This window comes from Cucurbitaria berberidis (genome assembly GCF_010015615.1).
Source record: "Cucurbitaria berberidis CBS 394.84 unplaced genomic scaffold K460scaffold_4, whole genome shotgun sequence".
Lineage (NCBI taxonomy): Eukaryota > Fungi > Ascomycota > Dothideomycetes > Pleosporales > Cucurbitariaceae > Cucurbitaria > Cucurbitaria berberidis.
The window spans coordinates 1,850,622-1,863,558 of NW_024468938.1; the positions used below are offsets into that span (position 1 = coordinate 1,850,622).

At 49.3% G+C, this 12,937-nt stretch overlaps 6 protein-coding genes across 6 annotated transcripts; 3 read left to right on the forward strand and 3 right to left on the reverse strand.

Annotated features, from left to right (window-relative positions):
- Positions 1–1,416: 1,416 nt before the first annotated feature.
- K460DRAFT_407647 (Aldo/keto reductase) lies at positions 1,417–2,437 on the reverse strand (the record flags this gene model as incomplete). The annotated part of the gene is made up of 2 exons (XM_040937095.1): positions 1,417–1,977; positions 2,030–2,437. The coding sequence occupies 2 exons, from the start codon at positions 2,435–2,437 to the stop codon at positions 1,417–1,419; spliced, it is 969 nt and encodes a 322-aa protein (XP_040785848.1).
- A 572-nt stretch (positions 2,438–3,009) lies between these two features.
- Positions 3,010–4,002, forward strand: K460DRAFT_407648 (uncharacterized protein; the record flags this gene model as incomplete). Its single annotated transcript, XM_040937096.1, has 4 exons — positions 3,010–3,154; positions 3,203–3,224; positions 3,304–3,883; positions 3,940–4,002. 4 exons carry the CDS (start codon positions 3,010–3,012, stop codon positions 4,000–4,002), a joined length of 810 nt encoding a protein of 269 aa, XP_040785849.1.
- Positions 4,003–4,243: 241 nt separating this feature from the next.
- On the reverse strand, positions 4,244–5,401 carry K460DRAFT_378459 (TDP-4-keto-6-deoxy-D-glucose transaminase; the record flags this gene model as incomplete). Its single annotated transcript, XM_040935077.1, has 1 exon — positions 4,244–5,401. The coding sequence occupies one exon, from the start codon at positions 5,399–5,401 to the stop codon at positions 4,244–4,246; it is 1,158 nt and encodes a 385-aa protein (XP_040785850.1).
- A 694-nt stretch (positions 5,402–6,095) lies between these two features.
- On the forward strand, positions 6,096–7,349 carry K460DRAFT_432883 (uncharacterized protein). The gene is made up of 2 exons (XM_040938361.1): positions 6,096–6,378; positions 6,435–7,349. Exons 1-2 carry the CDS (start codon positions 6,216–6,218, stop codon positions 6,977–6,979), a joined length of 708 nt encoding a protein of 235 aa, XP_040785851.1. The 5' UTR covers positions 6,096–6,215; the 3' UTR covers positions 6,980–7,349.
- Positions 7,350–7,452: 103 nt separating this feature from the next.
- K460DRAFT_341232 (NAD(P)-binding protein) lies at positions 7,453–8,707 on the forward strand (the record flags this gene model as incomplete). The annotated part of the gene is made up of 3 exons (XM_040931144.1): positions 7,453–7,631; positions 7,687–8,213; positions 8,265–8,707. Exons 1-3 carry the CDS (start codon positions 7,510–7,512, stop codon positions 8,705–8,707), a joined length of 1,092 nt encoding a protein of 363 aa, XP_040785852.1. The 5' UTR covers positions 7,453–7,509.
- Positions 8,708–10,586: 1,879 nt separating this feature from the next.
- Positions 10,587–12,743, reverse strand: K460DRAFT_407652 (DUF1212-domain-containing protein; the record flags this gene model as incomplete). Its single annotated transcript, XM_040937097.1, has 3 exons — positions 10,587–10,733; positions 10,781–11,314; positions 11,367–12,743. 3 exons carry the CDS (start codon positions 12,741–12,743, stop codon positions 10,587–10,589), a joined length of 2,058 nt encoding a protein of 685 aa, XP_040785853.1.
- Between the last annotated feature and the right edge of the window lie 194 nt (positions 12,744–12,937).

The window sequence follows — 12,937 nt, forward strand, 5'->3', positions numbered from 1 at the left end:
CCTACAAGTTCTAACCTCGTAATTGTGATCTAAGAAGGGTGACTACTATTCAAAGCACACAGCTGAAGAGTCTGAAAAGATTCATACAATTGTTTAGCTGCAGTCAACGTGGCAGCCTTGACTTTTCATCCAGCCGATATGGCTTACGTGTAAGGTGTCTCGTGGTATTACAGCATTATTGAAAAGTTCAGCTGCGTTTCCGAACACCTCGGCGAGAGAGACCGATCTAAGAGTTTCATCTTCGTTCGGCTTGAGATGCGCCAATCGAGACCCCAATGGATACAAGGCTATGATCACAAGAAGCCACTGTAAGCAGGACCAGCATAACACAAAGGTACCTCAATGATGGGGAAATCAAGTTATGGGGTGTCACCAAACGAAAAACGACCTACCACAGCATCTCCAAGACTACTTGATGCGCTTGTGGAGACCGTTTTTGTGCATACTTTAGTCCACTTGGCGAGAACCAGGCGATGGAATTCATGCACTTCCCTTGTAATCAGAGCTTGAGCCCATCAAACAGATCCACGTTCTCGTCTCCGCGGTATGGATGAGAGTATCCTGGGTAGTGGGACGGTCAAAGCGCTGCAGATATGCATGTCTGTGAAAGCAATTGTTTGGGACGGGTCGACTTGAGGCGATCTGTCCCGTGTCTGGAATCTACATACAAAACCTTCTTTTTGCAAGAGGAAATCGCTATAGTTGGTATGAGTTTGTATGCGTAACTATACGCTCAAGGTAGGCCAACCTCAACTCAGTATCCTCTGCTTACAAGATAAGTCCAAGTTGATATAACAGCTCAGGAGGTGACTATTCGAGCGCACTTGCACTTCTTCATCGGATATGAAATTACGCGCGCATGCACCTTTTTAACCTGTATATAGTGCGGGGGATCTGTGCTGCCATATTGGTATCGGTGGCAGATCGCAAATCTGGATCTTGTAAGGGCATATGTTTCACTGCCGTGCCGTCCAGCCCGTTAAACTTAGGTCTGCAGGAAGCTGGTGGTTGATCCTGTATGTGCGCGCAGGTAGGACAACCGGTCAAAACGTACAATGTGACATGCGTTGGTTTATGCCAGTAAGAAACAGGTAACGGTCTGCTTCTACTGTATCTAAGGCGTGCATGCAGTGGACAGGGTGCTAGTAGGCCGAGCAACTCCGCTAGTACGAGTCGCCCTCGTCTACGTGTGACATGACACAAAGCGGGTGGACACCAGCAACCCGCCGACGCCATTTCCTGTGCACTGGTCAACGCTTCGAACAGCACTTCACTTGACACAAATAAATTGGAAAGACACGTGACATAGTAGCGTTGCGCACAAACGGCATCTCAGCTAAGAATATTCAAAATTTCGGATTCAGTGATCTGGCGTCGAGAACTACATGCCACCAGAAAATTAGGTGAATCATTTGCTCAGAAATCGCGCGCATCATCCCAGAAATTCTCATAGTCATACTCGCCACTGATATCCACCAACCGAGTACAATTCCTCGTCGCAATTTTTTGAACTGCGTTGAATGCCTCCTCCGTCAATGTAGGGATTTGAAAGTTGTCCGCGATTCTTTTTGGTGTGAATGACTTGGGTAGAACAACATATCCGCGTTTCAATCCCCACGCAAGCAGCAGCTGGCTGAGTTTATGCCCACTGGTCTCCGCAATTCTTTTTAGTTCTTCATTTTCGAGTACAAGCCCACATGGTCTTGAAGCTCTCACTTGGGATCCGAGGGGTGAATATGCCTGGGGCAAGACGCCATGGTTATGGCAGTAGGTAACAAGATTCCTGTTGGGAAAGAAAGGGTGAATCTCGATTTGGTTGACGGCAGGCCTGATTTCTGCAGAGGTCAAAAGTTGCTCGAGACGATTGATCGACCAGTTGGACACCCCGATAGCCTTTGTCTTTCCTTGCTGTACAAGAGCTTCCATCGCTCGCCAGGTTGGCTCCGGGTGTTCTGTCAACATCCTGTTCACAACGTACTACATTTTATCAGCATATGTATATGCTTTCGAAATGATAAGATGAAATTACCTTGCCATGCTTGTCTTTTTTCTGTTGGTACTGTCCATCTTTCTCCGTAGCAACAGGATAGTGAAGAAGATACAGGTCGACGTAGTCGAGTCCCAGTTTTCGAAGTGACTCGCCTAAGCTCCATTGCACATCTTCGGGGCTATGAAGGTGATTCCATACCTTCGTAGTGATGAAGAGGTCACTTCGTCGTACTCTATCTGGATTGGAGTGCAAGAACTCGAAAATGGCGCGTCCTACGAGCTCTTCGTTGTTGTAGAGCGAAGCGCAGTCGAGATGGCGATAACCAGCCTCCAAGGCATACTTCGTTGCAGCATATGCGCCTTCGGGGTTATCCGGATCCCAGGTGCCAAAACCGATTGCTGGAATTGGTTCACCGTTATTCAGAACATAGGATTGAGGATCTGCCATTGTGATCAAGTAACAAACAATGAACAGCGCGATACTTCTCTGGATAGACTCTTGTCGATGGGAGGTGTAAATTGTGAAACAGACAACACGCTGATATGAACTTTATGCCACTCACTCAAAATGGGTAACTACTGATGTGGATGTATGCTTCATGTTTTACAACATTTCATAAAACACTGATTACTAATTTTTGCCCGCAGCTTGTCTAGTGCAAGTGGCCGAATGTAGTAACATTGCATTCTCGTATCGCAGTAAAATTCATGCAAGCCCGTCTCCTGCTCAGCACTACAGTTTGGAACATGCATTCTGCGGCCCCATGCATATGCAAGATATCTGACGGTACTTGGTTACAGCGGGTCTGCCGATGGACGCTCGGGTAGGTACGTATCTATGTAAACCTATCAATCTAGGCAGTTTGTTCGCGGCAAGGATATCGGGTACGGCCGGTTGGCCGCTTAGTCGATGATTTCATAGTGTACTCTCCTCGTCACTACACTCTATCACAACTCGCTTGATTTATTTCCAACCAAGAACTCTAGCTTTGAATACTGTAGTCGACTTATGGACGAATCATGAACGCCGACCAGAACCCTGTGCCCAATGTAGCAGATTCCAGATGGCGATCGAAAAAGCGAAAGAGTCTCACGGTTGCAGATAGGAATCAGATCTATCAGTTTCATGAGGACAATCCTCTTGTTACCCATGGAAGTATCGCAGGTAGTCTTTTCTATCGCAGCCATCTCAACTCGGGCTAACGGTGACCAGCAATATTTGGCGTTGAGAGGAGGTACGCTACTACTGTCATTCCCTGACCAAAGGAGCAATCAACGTTAAATGCAGACGTAAGACTGACAACGATATCCCAGTACTGTGTCCAAGATTGTACAGAAATCCTATCATGGACCACAACCGACAGTGGCAATGAGTGGTCATGCGTCGAGAGTCGAGATCAAGCTTTTGGAGTGGACACATGATTGTCGTAAGAAGGGTATCAAAGTTACACGCGATATGATACGAACGCAAGCTACAGTCCTCGCGAATCCAGCACTGTCTGAATCTATACAACCGCTCCCTAGTACCAGTCCCCCGCAAACGCATTTACCCACGTCCATGTCGAGTCTCAGACCATCAGACACACTAGACCCTTTCCTGGGTCAAGTATCTACGGCAGAATCGCATCTCAGTAATCTAGACCTCGGCCTCCTCTCCCGAACCTGCGCCCTGACGACTGTTCAGGAGGACGAACCCTCGTGCGCAGCCTCCGACTCGATCGGCCCTTTTTGCCAGACCATACAGAACGATTTACCCCACAACATCCTCGACCAGTCTAGCATGTACGATCCAGTGCTCAGTCTTGATACCATGCCTTCATCGCCTCAGACCTACGATAGTTGTGCCTATCCAAGCTCTACATATGCCGAGGTATATGATACAACAGTGGGTGGGGTATGCTCAAGAGATGCTCGGCATGCTTTTGACACTGTTGAGAGCTATGTTTCCAGTTCTTCGGCGATGAGCGCATTGGACCAGCTCTGTTTGAATCATGTGAAGGCCTGTTTATATAGGTGTTAATTTAATGTACGTTATTTTCATGTACAAACAGCTAATTCGAGCGAAGGATCGTGAATATCGTACATTAGGAGTTTCCTGTGAACTGCTTCATGATCAAAAAAACTTTGCACGTCAGGAATAAGCATTGCTAATGAACTACTATTATAACCGAACCTTGCCACCGAATCTCCATCATAACGCATGAGCCATCTGAAGTAAAACTAAAATGTCTTGGCACATCAAATGTCTATCGTCCTACGTGGTGCCGCTACTGTTACCGATATTCGAAAGATCGTCTTCCACACTTTCGCCGAAAAACTCATACACCGCATTCAATACAAGCCCAACCTCCTCGTCCGTCATCTTGTAGAACAACGGCAGACGCGTCAAGCGTGAGCTCTCCTGGGATGTGTATCGATCCTCTCCGTAGAAGCGACAGCCAAGCTTCGTGCTGATCGCGGGCTTATGCAATGGAGTGAAGTGAGTTGTTGTGCTGATGCCCTTCTCCTTCATAAACTTACCAAATGCACCCCGTTTCTCAGAATTGATCAACTTCAACCAGAAAATGTGCGCATTGTGTACGCTCTCTGGGGGCTGCTTCATAACCTCAATCTTTCCGCCCTGTACCAAAGGTTGCAGATAGTTGTGGTATGCATTCCAAATCTGCAGGCGACGGTGCACAATCTTGGTTGCTTGATCAATCTGCGCCCAAAGGTATGCGGCCTGGACCTCACATAGAGCAAAGTTGCTCCCCAAAGACTTCCACTCATAGCCGTTGCTAGTTTCTCCGCGGAAAAACGCCTGGCGATTCGTACCATTGTCGTAAACGATCTCAGCTTGCGCAACGAGCGACGGATCATTGATGAAAACGGCTCCACCTTGGCCACCAGCGGTAATGTTCTTAGTCCCGTGGAAAGACATGCACCCGATGTGTCCGAATGAACCAAGTTGTTTTCCCTTCCACGTGGCATTCGGGCACTGGGCTGCGTCTTCCACAACTAGGAGTTTGTGTCGGTTGGCAATATCCATGACAGTATCCATGTCGCAACCAATGCCGCCATAATGCATTGGAACAATGACTTTGGTTCGGTTGGTGACTGCAGCTTCGATGAGGCGAGTGTCGATATTCATGGTTGTCTTGTCAATGTCGACGAATACGATGCGGGCTCCGCGCAGAAGGAATGCGTTGATCGTTGAGACGAAAGTGTAACTTGGGGCAATGACCTCGTCACCAGGTTCAAGGTCGCAAATAAGAGCTGCCATCTCGAGTGCGCGCGTACAAGAATTGGTCAGGAAAACGGTGCTATTTTCGGTCTGACTCTCGAGAAGCTGAACGACGCGGTCTGTGAACTCGCCACCTCCAGGAAGCGTTGCACCATTGAAAGCTGCACGCCGAACATTGCTAAGTTCCATTCCAACGATGGCTGGCAGATGATAGGGAATGTTGGGCTTGGTGACGACTGGAACATTTGGCGGCTTGATTGCCTCTTTGCCATCGGAAACGAAGCTCTCAAGTCTCGTTGTAGTAAAGGTCGGCCTGAAAGGCTCTGAAGCTACTGAAGGAGACATATGGATCAAACTTTAAGATTGAAGTAGTTGCAGCGAGGTATTGGATAATATTGGATAACGATAAGACGTGATGCTGGATGTTAGGAAATCTGGACATGGAATAAACTCAAATATCAGAACAACCTTTTTATTTTCACCGAGCGTTTCCTGGACGAAATTTCTGATGACCTTATCGCAAATCTCGGAGTTCAAGGTTGACGTAGGTGGAGAGTGGGGAGGAGCACAGGATCCTCTCTCGGTACGATTCCCAAAGCACACCACTGCCGATATTACAATCACCAATTAGTTGGTGATATAATGCATGTGATGTTTAACACGAGTCGGGCTTCCGATTTGTTGCCTGGTAGTTTGAATTCCGAGATCTTAGGCAACTGCAAGGTGGTGGGCATGTAGTGATCAGGCATATCACAACTCAGTGATATCGAGACATGTACACTAATGCAGTGAATATTTGAGCCAATCGGATGCGTTAAGTGACAGAGCTATAAGCAACCCGTTTATCCCGATGTCACTATCTAGTGACATCAAAGGACTAATCCTGAAATCATATCGTACATGGAATCCGGTCCGATTGTACACCAATTTGCCTCTTGTAGTGCTGGATTCCCAACTTACACACTGCAACAAAATATTCACAACATACTAGCCAATTCATCCAATGGCACGAGGAATGAGCGACAATGTCAGTCACGACGCACCCTTCTCTGCGAAAGAGATGGAGAGCGCAAGTTGGAATCTCACCGACGTGGATCGCATGCTCCTCGAACAGACTGATGAGGAGTACGAGCCCCACGAATGGGAAGAATTGAAGACGATAGTCGGTATGATTGCCATCTAGTATCAACGATAGTACAACACTAAACTGCTCCTATAAAAGCCGAGAATAAGCTCGATCTCTTCAAACGTGTTCCGTCACACCTACGCCGCTACCTGCGCTGGTCTATGGCCATCAAACGTCAATACAATGGCATACTCCCATTCATCTGCAAAGAGAGACTCCATTGGGACTACAGCGAATCGGGTATTACCTTCAACAACCCGACTCCCTTTAGTAACACATCTGACTACTGTATCCGCCTTAACGACTGGCCATACGGCGTTGCCCCCGGAATTCATCATCTGGTGGTTTGGTTGAAGACACCCTTTCCTGTTGGTAAAGACGGAGAACTGACTCCCGAGTCTCGCGCTCGGATTGAGACTTTTGTCAGCGCCACGTTCGTGCAGCGCATGGCGGGAGACGGGCATCGCAATGCGGCCGAGGATCGGGTGCTCTGGTTCAAGAATTGGACAGCGCTGCAAAGTGTCTCTGCACTAGAGCATTTTCATGTCATGGTGCGGGATGTACGCGAAGATTTGCTGGAGAGTTGGGTTGGGAAGGACCATATGGAAACCATTGCCCAAGGTGCCTACAAATGTTTTTAGAGATAGAATAGTAATGCATCAAATTATTATTGAAGCTCGTTCACGCAAGGCTCCGTATGTATGACGTAATTAATGAAGCTACTCGTAGGGGAAGTGCCGAGTGGTCAGGACATGCATAATGGATTTGGTCTCTCTAATTCAATGAATAAAGGACGATAAGTGTGCTACAGTCTGATGCAATGAAAGATTATGAAGTAAGCAGGTAATGTTGTCCAGGAGTGAAAACCACCATGCAACACAAGAAATCGCAACACCGACCGGAAATATCCTTGAAAGTCACGGCCGACTTATATCACCAGTTAGTGATATCCTCTACCACCTCCACTGATATCATTTTCCAGTATCACCCTGTTGAACCATCTCTTAACGCACGAGCCTGTAATGATATCATTGTAAGTGAGTGCAAGACTATACAAGAGAAGGCTTCGAGTGCTGATGTCAATATATTATCAATCCAACAACTTCACACTCAACCCTTACTAGTCGCTAATAGACTCCATCACCATAAACTTCAAGTCACACTCTCAAACATGCTTATTGACGACCAACTCACTAAAGTGCCGGTACCAACGAGCGGCGCCAAAGGAATGACCGTTTTCGAAGCGCAAGACGGCCTTTGCAACATCCTGATCACAGGCGGTGGAGGATTCATGTACGTCTTTGAACAGCTACAATATGGTTCGAATCGACTCTGATGTGCAACACAGCGGTTCCCAGCTTGCATATGACCTCGCCGAAACATATCCTGACTATCGAGTGGTCGTGTTTGATCTTTTCAACTACAAGGGCTCACTCAACAACCTCAATAGCCACGTGCACAACCTGAGCATCTTCAAGGGTGACATTTTCAACGACGAGGACCTCAGCACGGCGCTCATGGCGTACAGCATCGATGCCGTCATACACCTCTCAGCGCAGACTTCGGTCGACGCGTCGCTCGCCACGCCGTACGAGAGTGCCAGGGCCAACGTTGTAGGCACCAACGTCGTCCTGGAGAACTGCCTCAAACATGGCGTCAAGAAATTCGTGCACATGAGCAGTGCAGAGGTGTATGGCAAGGCCGACGTTGGAGAAGAAGGGGTGTTCCGCGAGGACGTGTCGCCACGCCCCGTGAATCCATACGGGGCAAGCAAGGCAGCTAGTGAGATGATTGTCCACGGATACCAGAATAGGGGTATCGATACGTTCATCGTGCGGGCTTCGAACGTGTATGGGCCCAAGCAGTTCCCGGATAGTAGGTTCATCCATCGGCCCGAAAAACGTCGTGTAGCGCTAACCGTGTGAGAACTTATCCCCAGGTCTGTCACGCTGCTGCAACATGGCGAGAAGGTCACGATCCACGGCACCGGAGAGGACGTGAAGCATTGGCTCTACATTAGCGATGTGAGCAACGCTTTCAATGTCATCTTGCATCGTGGCGTGCCTGGCGAGGTGTACAATTTGGGTTCTCACTATGCCTCTACTAATTACAACCTCTGCTCGAGTATAATCAAAGCCATTACAGGAGCACCAGACATCGAGCAGTGGATGAACAAGGTGCCTGGACGAGCCGTGGTGGGCAAACCGGTTGGCTTGGGGTTCAGCAAGTTGGAGGGAATTGGCTGGACCCAGAAGGTTGCTCTAGAGGAAGGCGTGGAAGAAACGGTGAAGTGGTATCGTGACAATGCCGAGAAGTGGTGGGGGAACCTTCCGGGCATCCTCGGCATCCCCCCACGGAAGTCTTGTTGATCAGATCCAATTCTAAATTGGGATGCGCAACTTGTTCGTGCATGGTGTCACTCCTTCTACTAGCCATTTTGCCAACATTGTACTATTCGGGAGTTTCGATTACTGTCAAACCCACCGTGACATGCAACCCCTTGTATGATACTCGACCCCCGCACAGCCAACTCAGCACTAGTGATACATGCCACTTATCACCGCATATAGCTAGAATTGGACCGATCCCGAGCATCATCACTTGTTGGTGATAATGCGGCGTCACCTTTTGTTCCGCAACTGAAGGATGCGGATGCCTTGGATTTGGATCGACGTCTAGACGCAGCCAGGTTTCTGATCAACTTCCGACTCATTCCTAGAGGTCCGCTCGATCCACGTTACCTTTGTTGATCTATTTCTCGCCGATCCTCTTATACCCGCTAGTGTTCTGGTACCATAAGAGTTGTTGAGAACTGTATCGTCACACGGTCCCCAATGTTCTGCGAACTGCCATGCATCTGATCGGAACCGAGCTAGGACCGACTGCACTCGACTCTCGTAAGCAAACTGATGCCAATCTAGTTGCAAGCTATGTACCCTAACGTCAATTTCATGCAAGCACTTCCTCTAGAGACACGGAGTACGGTTGCAACATTGCCATTCAGCTTCTGCGCCGCTATTCTAGAAGCTGACCTCCGGCCCCACACGGGAACCTCACTTCTCGCTACCGCAGGCGTGGCGATCTAATTCAATGCTAAGCTCATCGGAAAAGCTTGCATGCTGCTAGTCTTTTATTGTATATGCGCCGTATTGCGCTTTTTCACAAGATTTCTACGTCATTCATTCTGAAGCTCGTCCGCGATGGTTGCGGGTTTGCTCGTACCACATCTCGGACACTTGGAATCTTCCAAGAGAGAACTGCAGCCTCGCTTCAGTGTGTAAAGTACAGCCTCCATCCGGTGGCCAAGGAGATGAGTTACTGACAAGCATGAGCTTAAGGTCGAAGACGCCCGCCTTACGACATTGATAGCTCAATACAACCGATCTTTATACGGGTATTGTACAAACAATAGAGAAGATAGACGATAGTTGGTGGAAGAGTCGGCATCGCAGTATTTACTAAACATAATAAGATACGACTGATGTGTTGTATGTTACATGTACTTCCAAACCCAACCTTAGTCCAGGTTGACTTTCCGTGTAAATCATTGAAGTACACTATTCTAGCCTTCGACATAAAACCCAGCAGCTACCCCCATAACTGCTATTTTAGTAGATATCTATGGAATGTATCAACATACTATGTTCATAGCACAGAGTAATTCACAGTGATCGGTAGTTTTGTTAGTCTGCTAATCGTATGCTTCACGAGAGATAGGAGTGCAGTGTTGACAGAACCAAATCGATGCGTCTGCCCGAGCTTTGCGAATCGAACAAAGCACTGGGGAGACGGCATGGATGAGGAGGATTTTCACGAAGGATATGCTCGAGTTACATGGGCGGCGGGTCGTAAAAGGGATGCGATGGTTGTCTTTGGGATCTGGGCTGGTCGGGCTGGCTGGCTGGCTGCATGGGATCCACGGGATTCATCTGTGTTGGGAGCCTGTATACGGCAAGGGCAACGGGTCTTGGGTCGGTATATGGAGTCTCCGTCGCTGTAAGGCGGTTGCTGCAGAGGAGGGAATAGGTCGACTTTCGCTTCGGTGGGCTGCAAGGGGTGGACCGCACGACGCACTGGGGCTTACCTTCACGTTTCACCTTGACACCACGTATCCGATAAGCAGTGCCATGATCGATCGATGAACATCATAGTGCTCAAATACTAAAGATAATTAGCTCGCAATACCCAGTCCTTCTATTGCGGGTTTCCAAACGCCATATCGCTATGCAAGAAGAGGAGGGGTATACTCTATAGCGTCCACAGACCGCTACGGCGTTTTCCCATGGGGTAGACGAGTAAAGCTGCCATGAAGAGACCAACGGTTATACCGATGGCGATCTGGATCATGGAAGCCGCGACGTTGAAGACGATGGCGTTGAGACTATCGGTAGTAGTCTATGATCCGTTAGTACGTGTGCATACAAAACAATGAGAGTGCTTACATCTGCCGTGGCATTGGAGCCTTTGATTAAGGCGGATGCCGTATGAAGTGCAGAGTTGATGCTTCCACTGGAGGCTAGACTACCGGGAACTTGAACATATACGGCCGGTAAGAGTACGGCGGCTGCAACTCCGTGACGCAGTCGGCTATATAGATTGGCAAGGACGCCGATGGTAAAAGCTCCGAATGTATACGCGATGGGCGCACTGGAAGAGAATTTCTTATTGGCGTAAAAGTTGACCACGTAGCCTGCGAATGCAATGATGATCATGACCGGCATTTGTTTGTACTTGGCCTGTACAGTGAAGGTTGTAAAGAAGACATATAGGGGAACAAAAAGAAAGTTCCAGTATGGGTTCAATGGGTTTTGGCACTGCGTTGCGTTTGTGGCATTTGAGTCGATGGCTCCATAGATGGCAGTGCCGACAGTGATGCCATAACCAAGGAAAAGGGAGTAGATGATGGCGAAGACGAGTCGAACAGAGCCTGGTACGATGGCGCGGGATTGGAGCTCGAGGGCAGCGCTTAGGACGAGCTGTGAGGGTTAGCAAGGTGGATGAATATGAGGTAAGGAGCAGAAAACCTACCCATCCAGGGAGTATCATGGCGATGGCGCTTTGTGCTATGGCGGAGAAGCAGAAGATGGTGCCATTGTTAATACTTCCAAAGGCACGCGCAAGGAAGCTCATCAAAATAGTTGCAGTGATTTCAAAGACAGTGCTGTACGTCTTGGACAGAGGCGCAATGACCAACTGAAGTACACCAAGGACGCATCCAAGGGCAAGGATGATGGGCATGTCGATCCAGCGAGCCTTGAAGAAGACGGAGACGGCTGCAGAGGCAAGGCCATACATGATGACCGTCAGCCATAACGGGTGGCAGTCCTTGGCATTTATGACCGTGTCCAGTCGAGAGAGTGCTTCGTCCAGGCTAATGACGTCGTGCAAGACCTCTTTGTATATCTCGTGCGTGTCCTTGAGCTTGCCGAGGTTAACGCCCTGAACAGTGCGGACAATCTTGACTTCGGCTGTGTGCGTGAGAGCGTCATCAAATGAAATAATCATACAGCCGGGGATATAGAGAAACTGGCTGTTGATCTCAAGTACCTTGGCTGTAGTGGCGAGATATTCCTCCAAACGATGAGTCGGGGCGCCGAAGAGCATGAGGGCACGGCACATGCGGATAATGTACTGTTGGCGCTTGAGGATGTCGGCAACGTGGACTTTGATCCTCGCGTCGTGATCGTCCTTTCCTTTCAACACCTTGGCGAGGAGGCCGGCGCTGCTGGTACGCTTGTGATGGTGTGGACGCATGGCGGCATCCTGCCTGTCGTTGTTGGGATTGGCCAGCTTGGCCGAAGCGCCAACGAGGGTAGCCAGCGTCTCTTGCGATTGCGCCGCCTTCTCTGTCTGGTACCACTTCTTCTTAGACGGCGTCGCAGTGCCTGATGAAGTATCAGGTCGTATCGCGGGCGAGTCAGTACTGGGAGTCGACATCGCGTCGGTAAAGCCACCAACGGGCGTCTTGTAGGCCTGGAGCAATTGGTAAAAGACGCCGCCATTGGTGTTTCCCGTGACAGCATAGCTCTCGTCGGCGTCTGTCTCGCTCGAGGGCAGCGCATAAGAAGACCTTTCTGTCGCGCCATGGCCCTCGTTGTGTGCCTTCCATTCTGGTAGGTCATATTCGCCATAGTGTGCCTTCCATAGCTCTTCGGCGTCGGCTGTGTGCCGGTCGTGCTGCTCTTGGTTGTGGTGAAGAGAGTCGGAATCGCTGAGCCTACCGTAGGTGCTACGGTGCTCGATGGGAGGGATATGGGCGTTTGCGGAGCTGTTGAAGCGGACTCTGGTCCTGCCCGTCGAATGCTCGGCTGGTATTAACGGCGACGGGTATGCGGGCGAGAAGGGTTGGAGCTCGTGCGATTCGGGGTGGGTTTCATCTGGCAAGTGGGTCGAAGGGGGTTCCATTGTAGGGCTATGGAAGTGGGAGCTGTACGCTTGCTATTGCTATACAGGATGCAGACCACTATAAAGAGATGCAGCGGATTGGTGCGGAAACCCTCTTGGGGAGCCCATAGGTTTTATGGCGGCCAGTGGCGGCACCAAACATTGGCGTTAGTCATTGCGTTGGGTTGCGATGTGGATCCGACCAAAAATATACT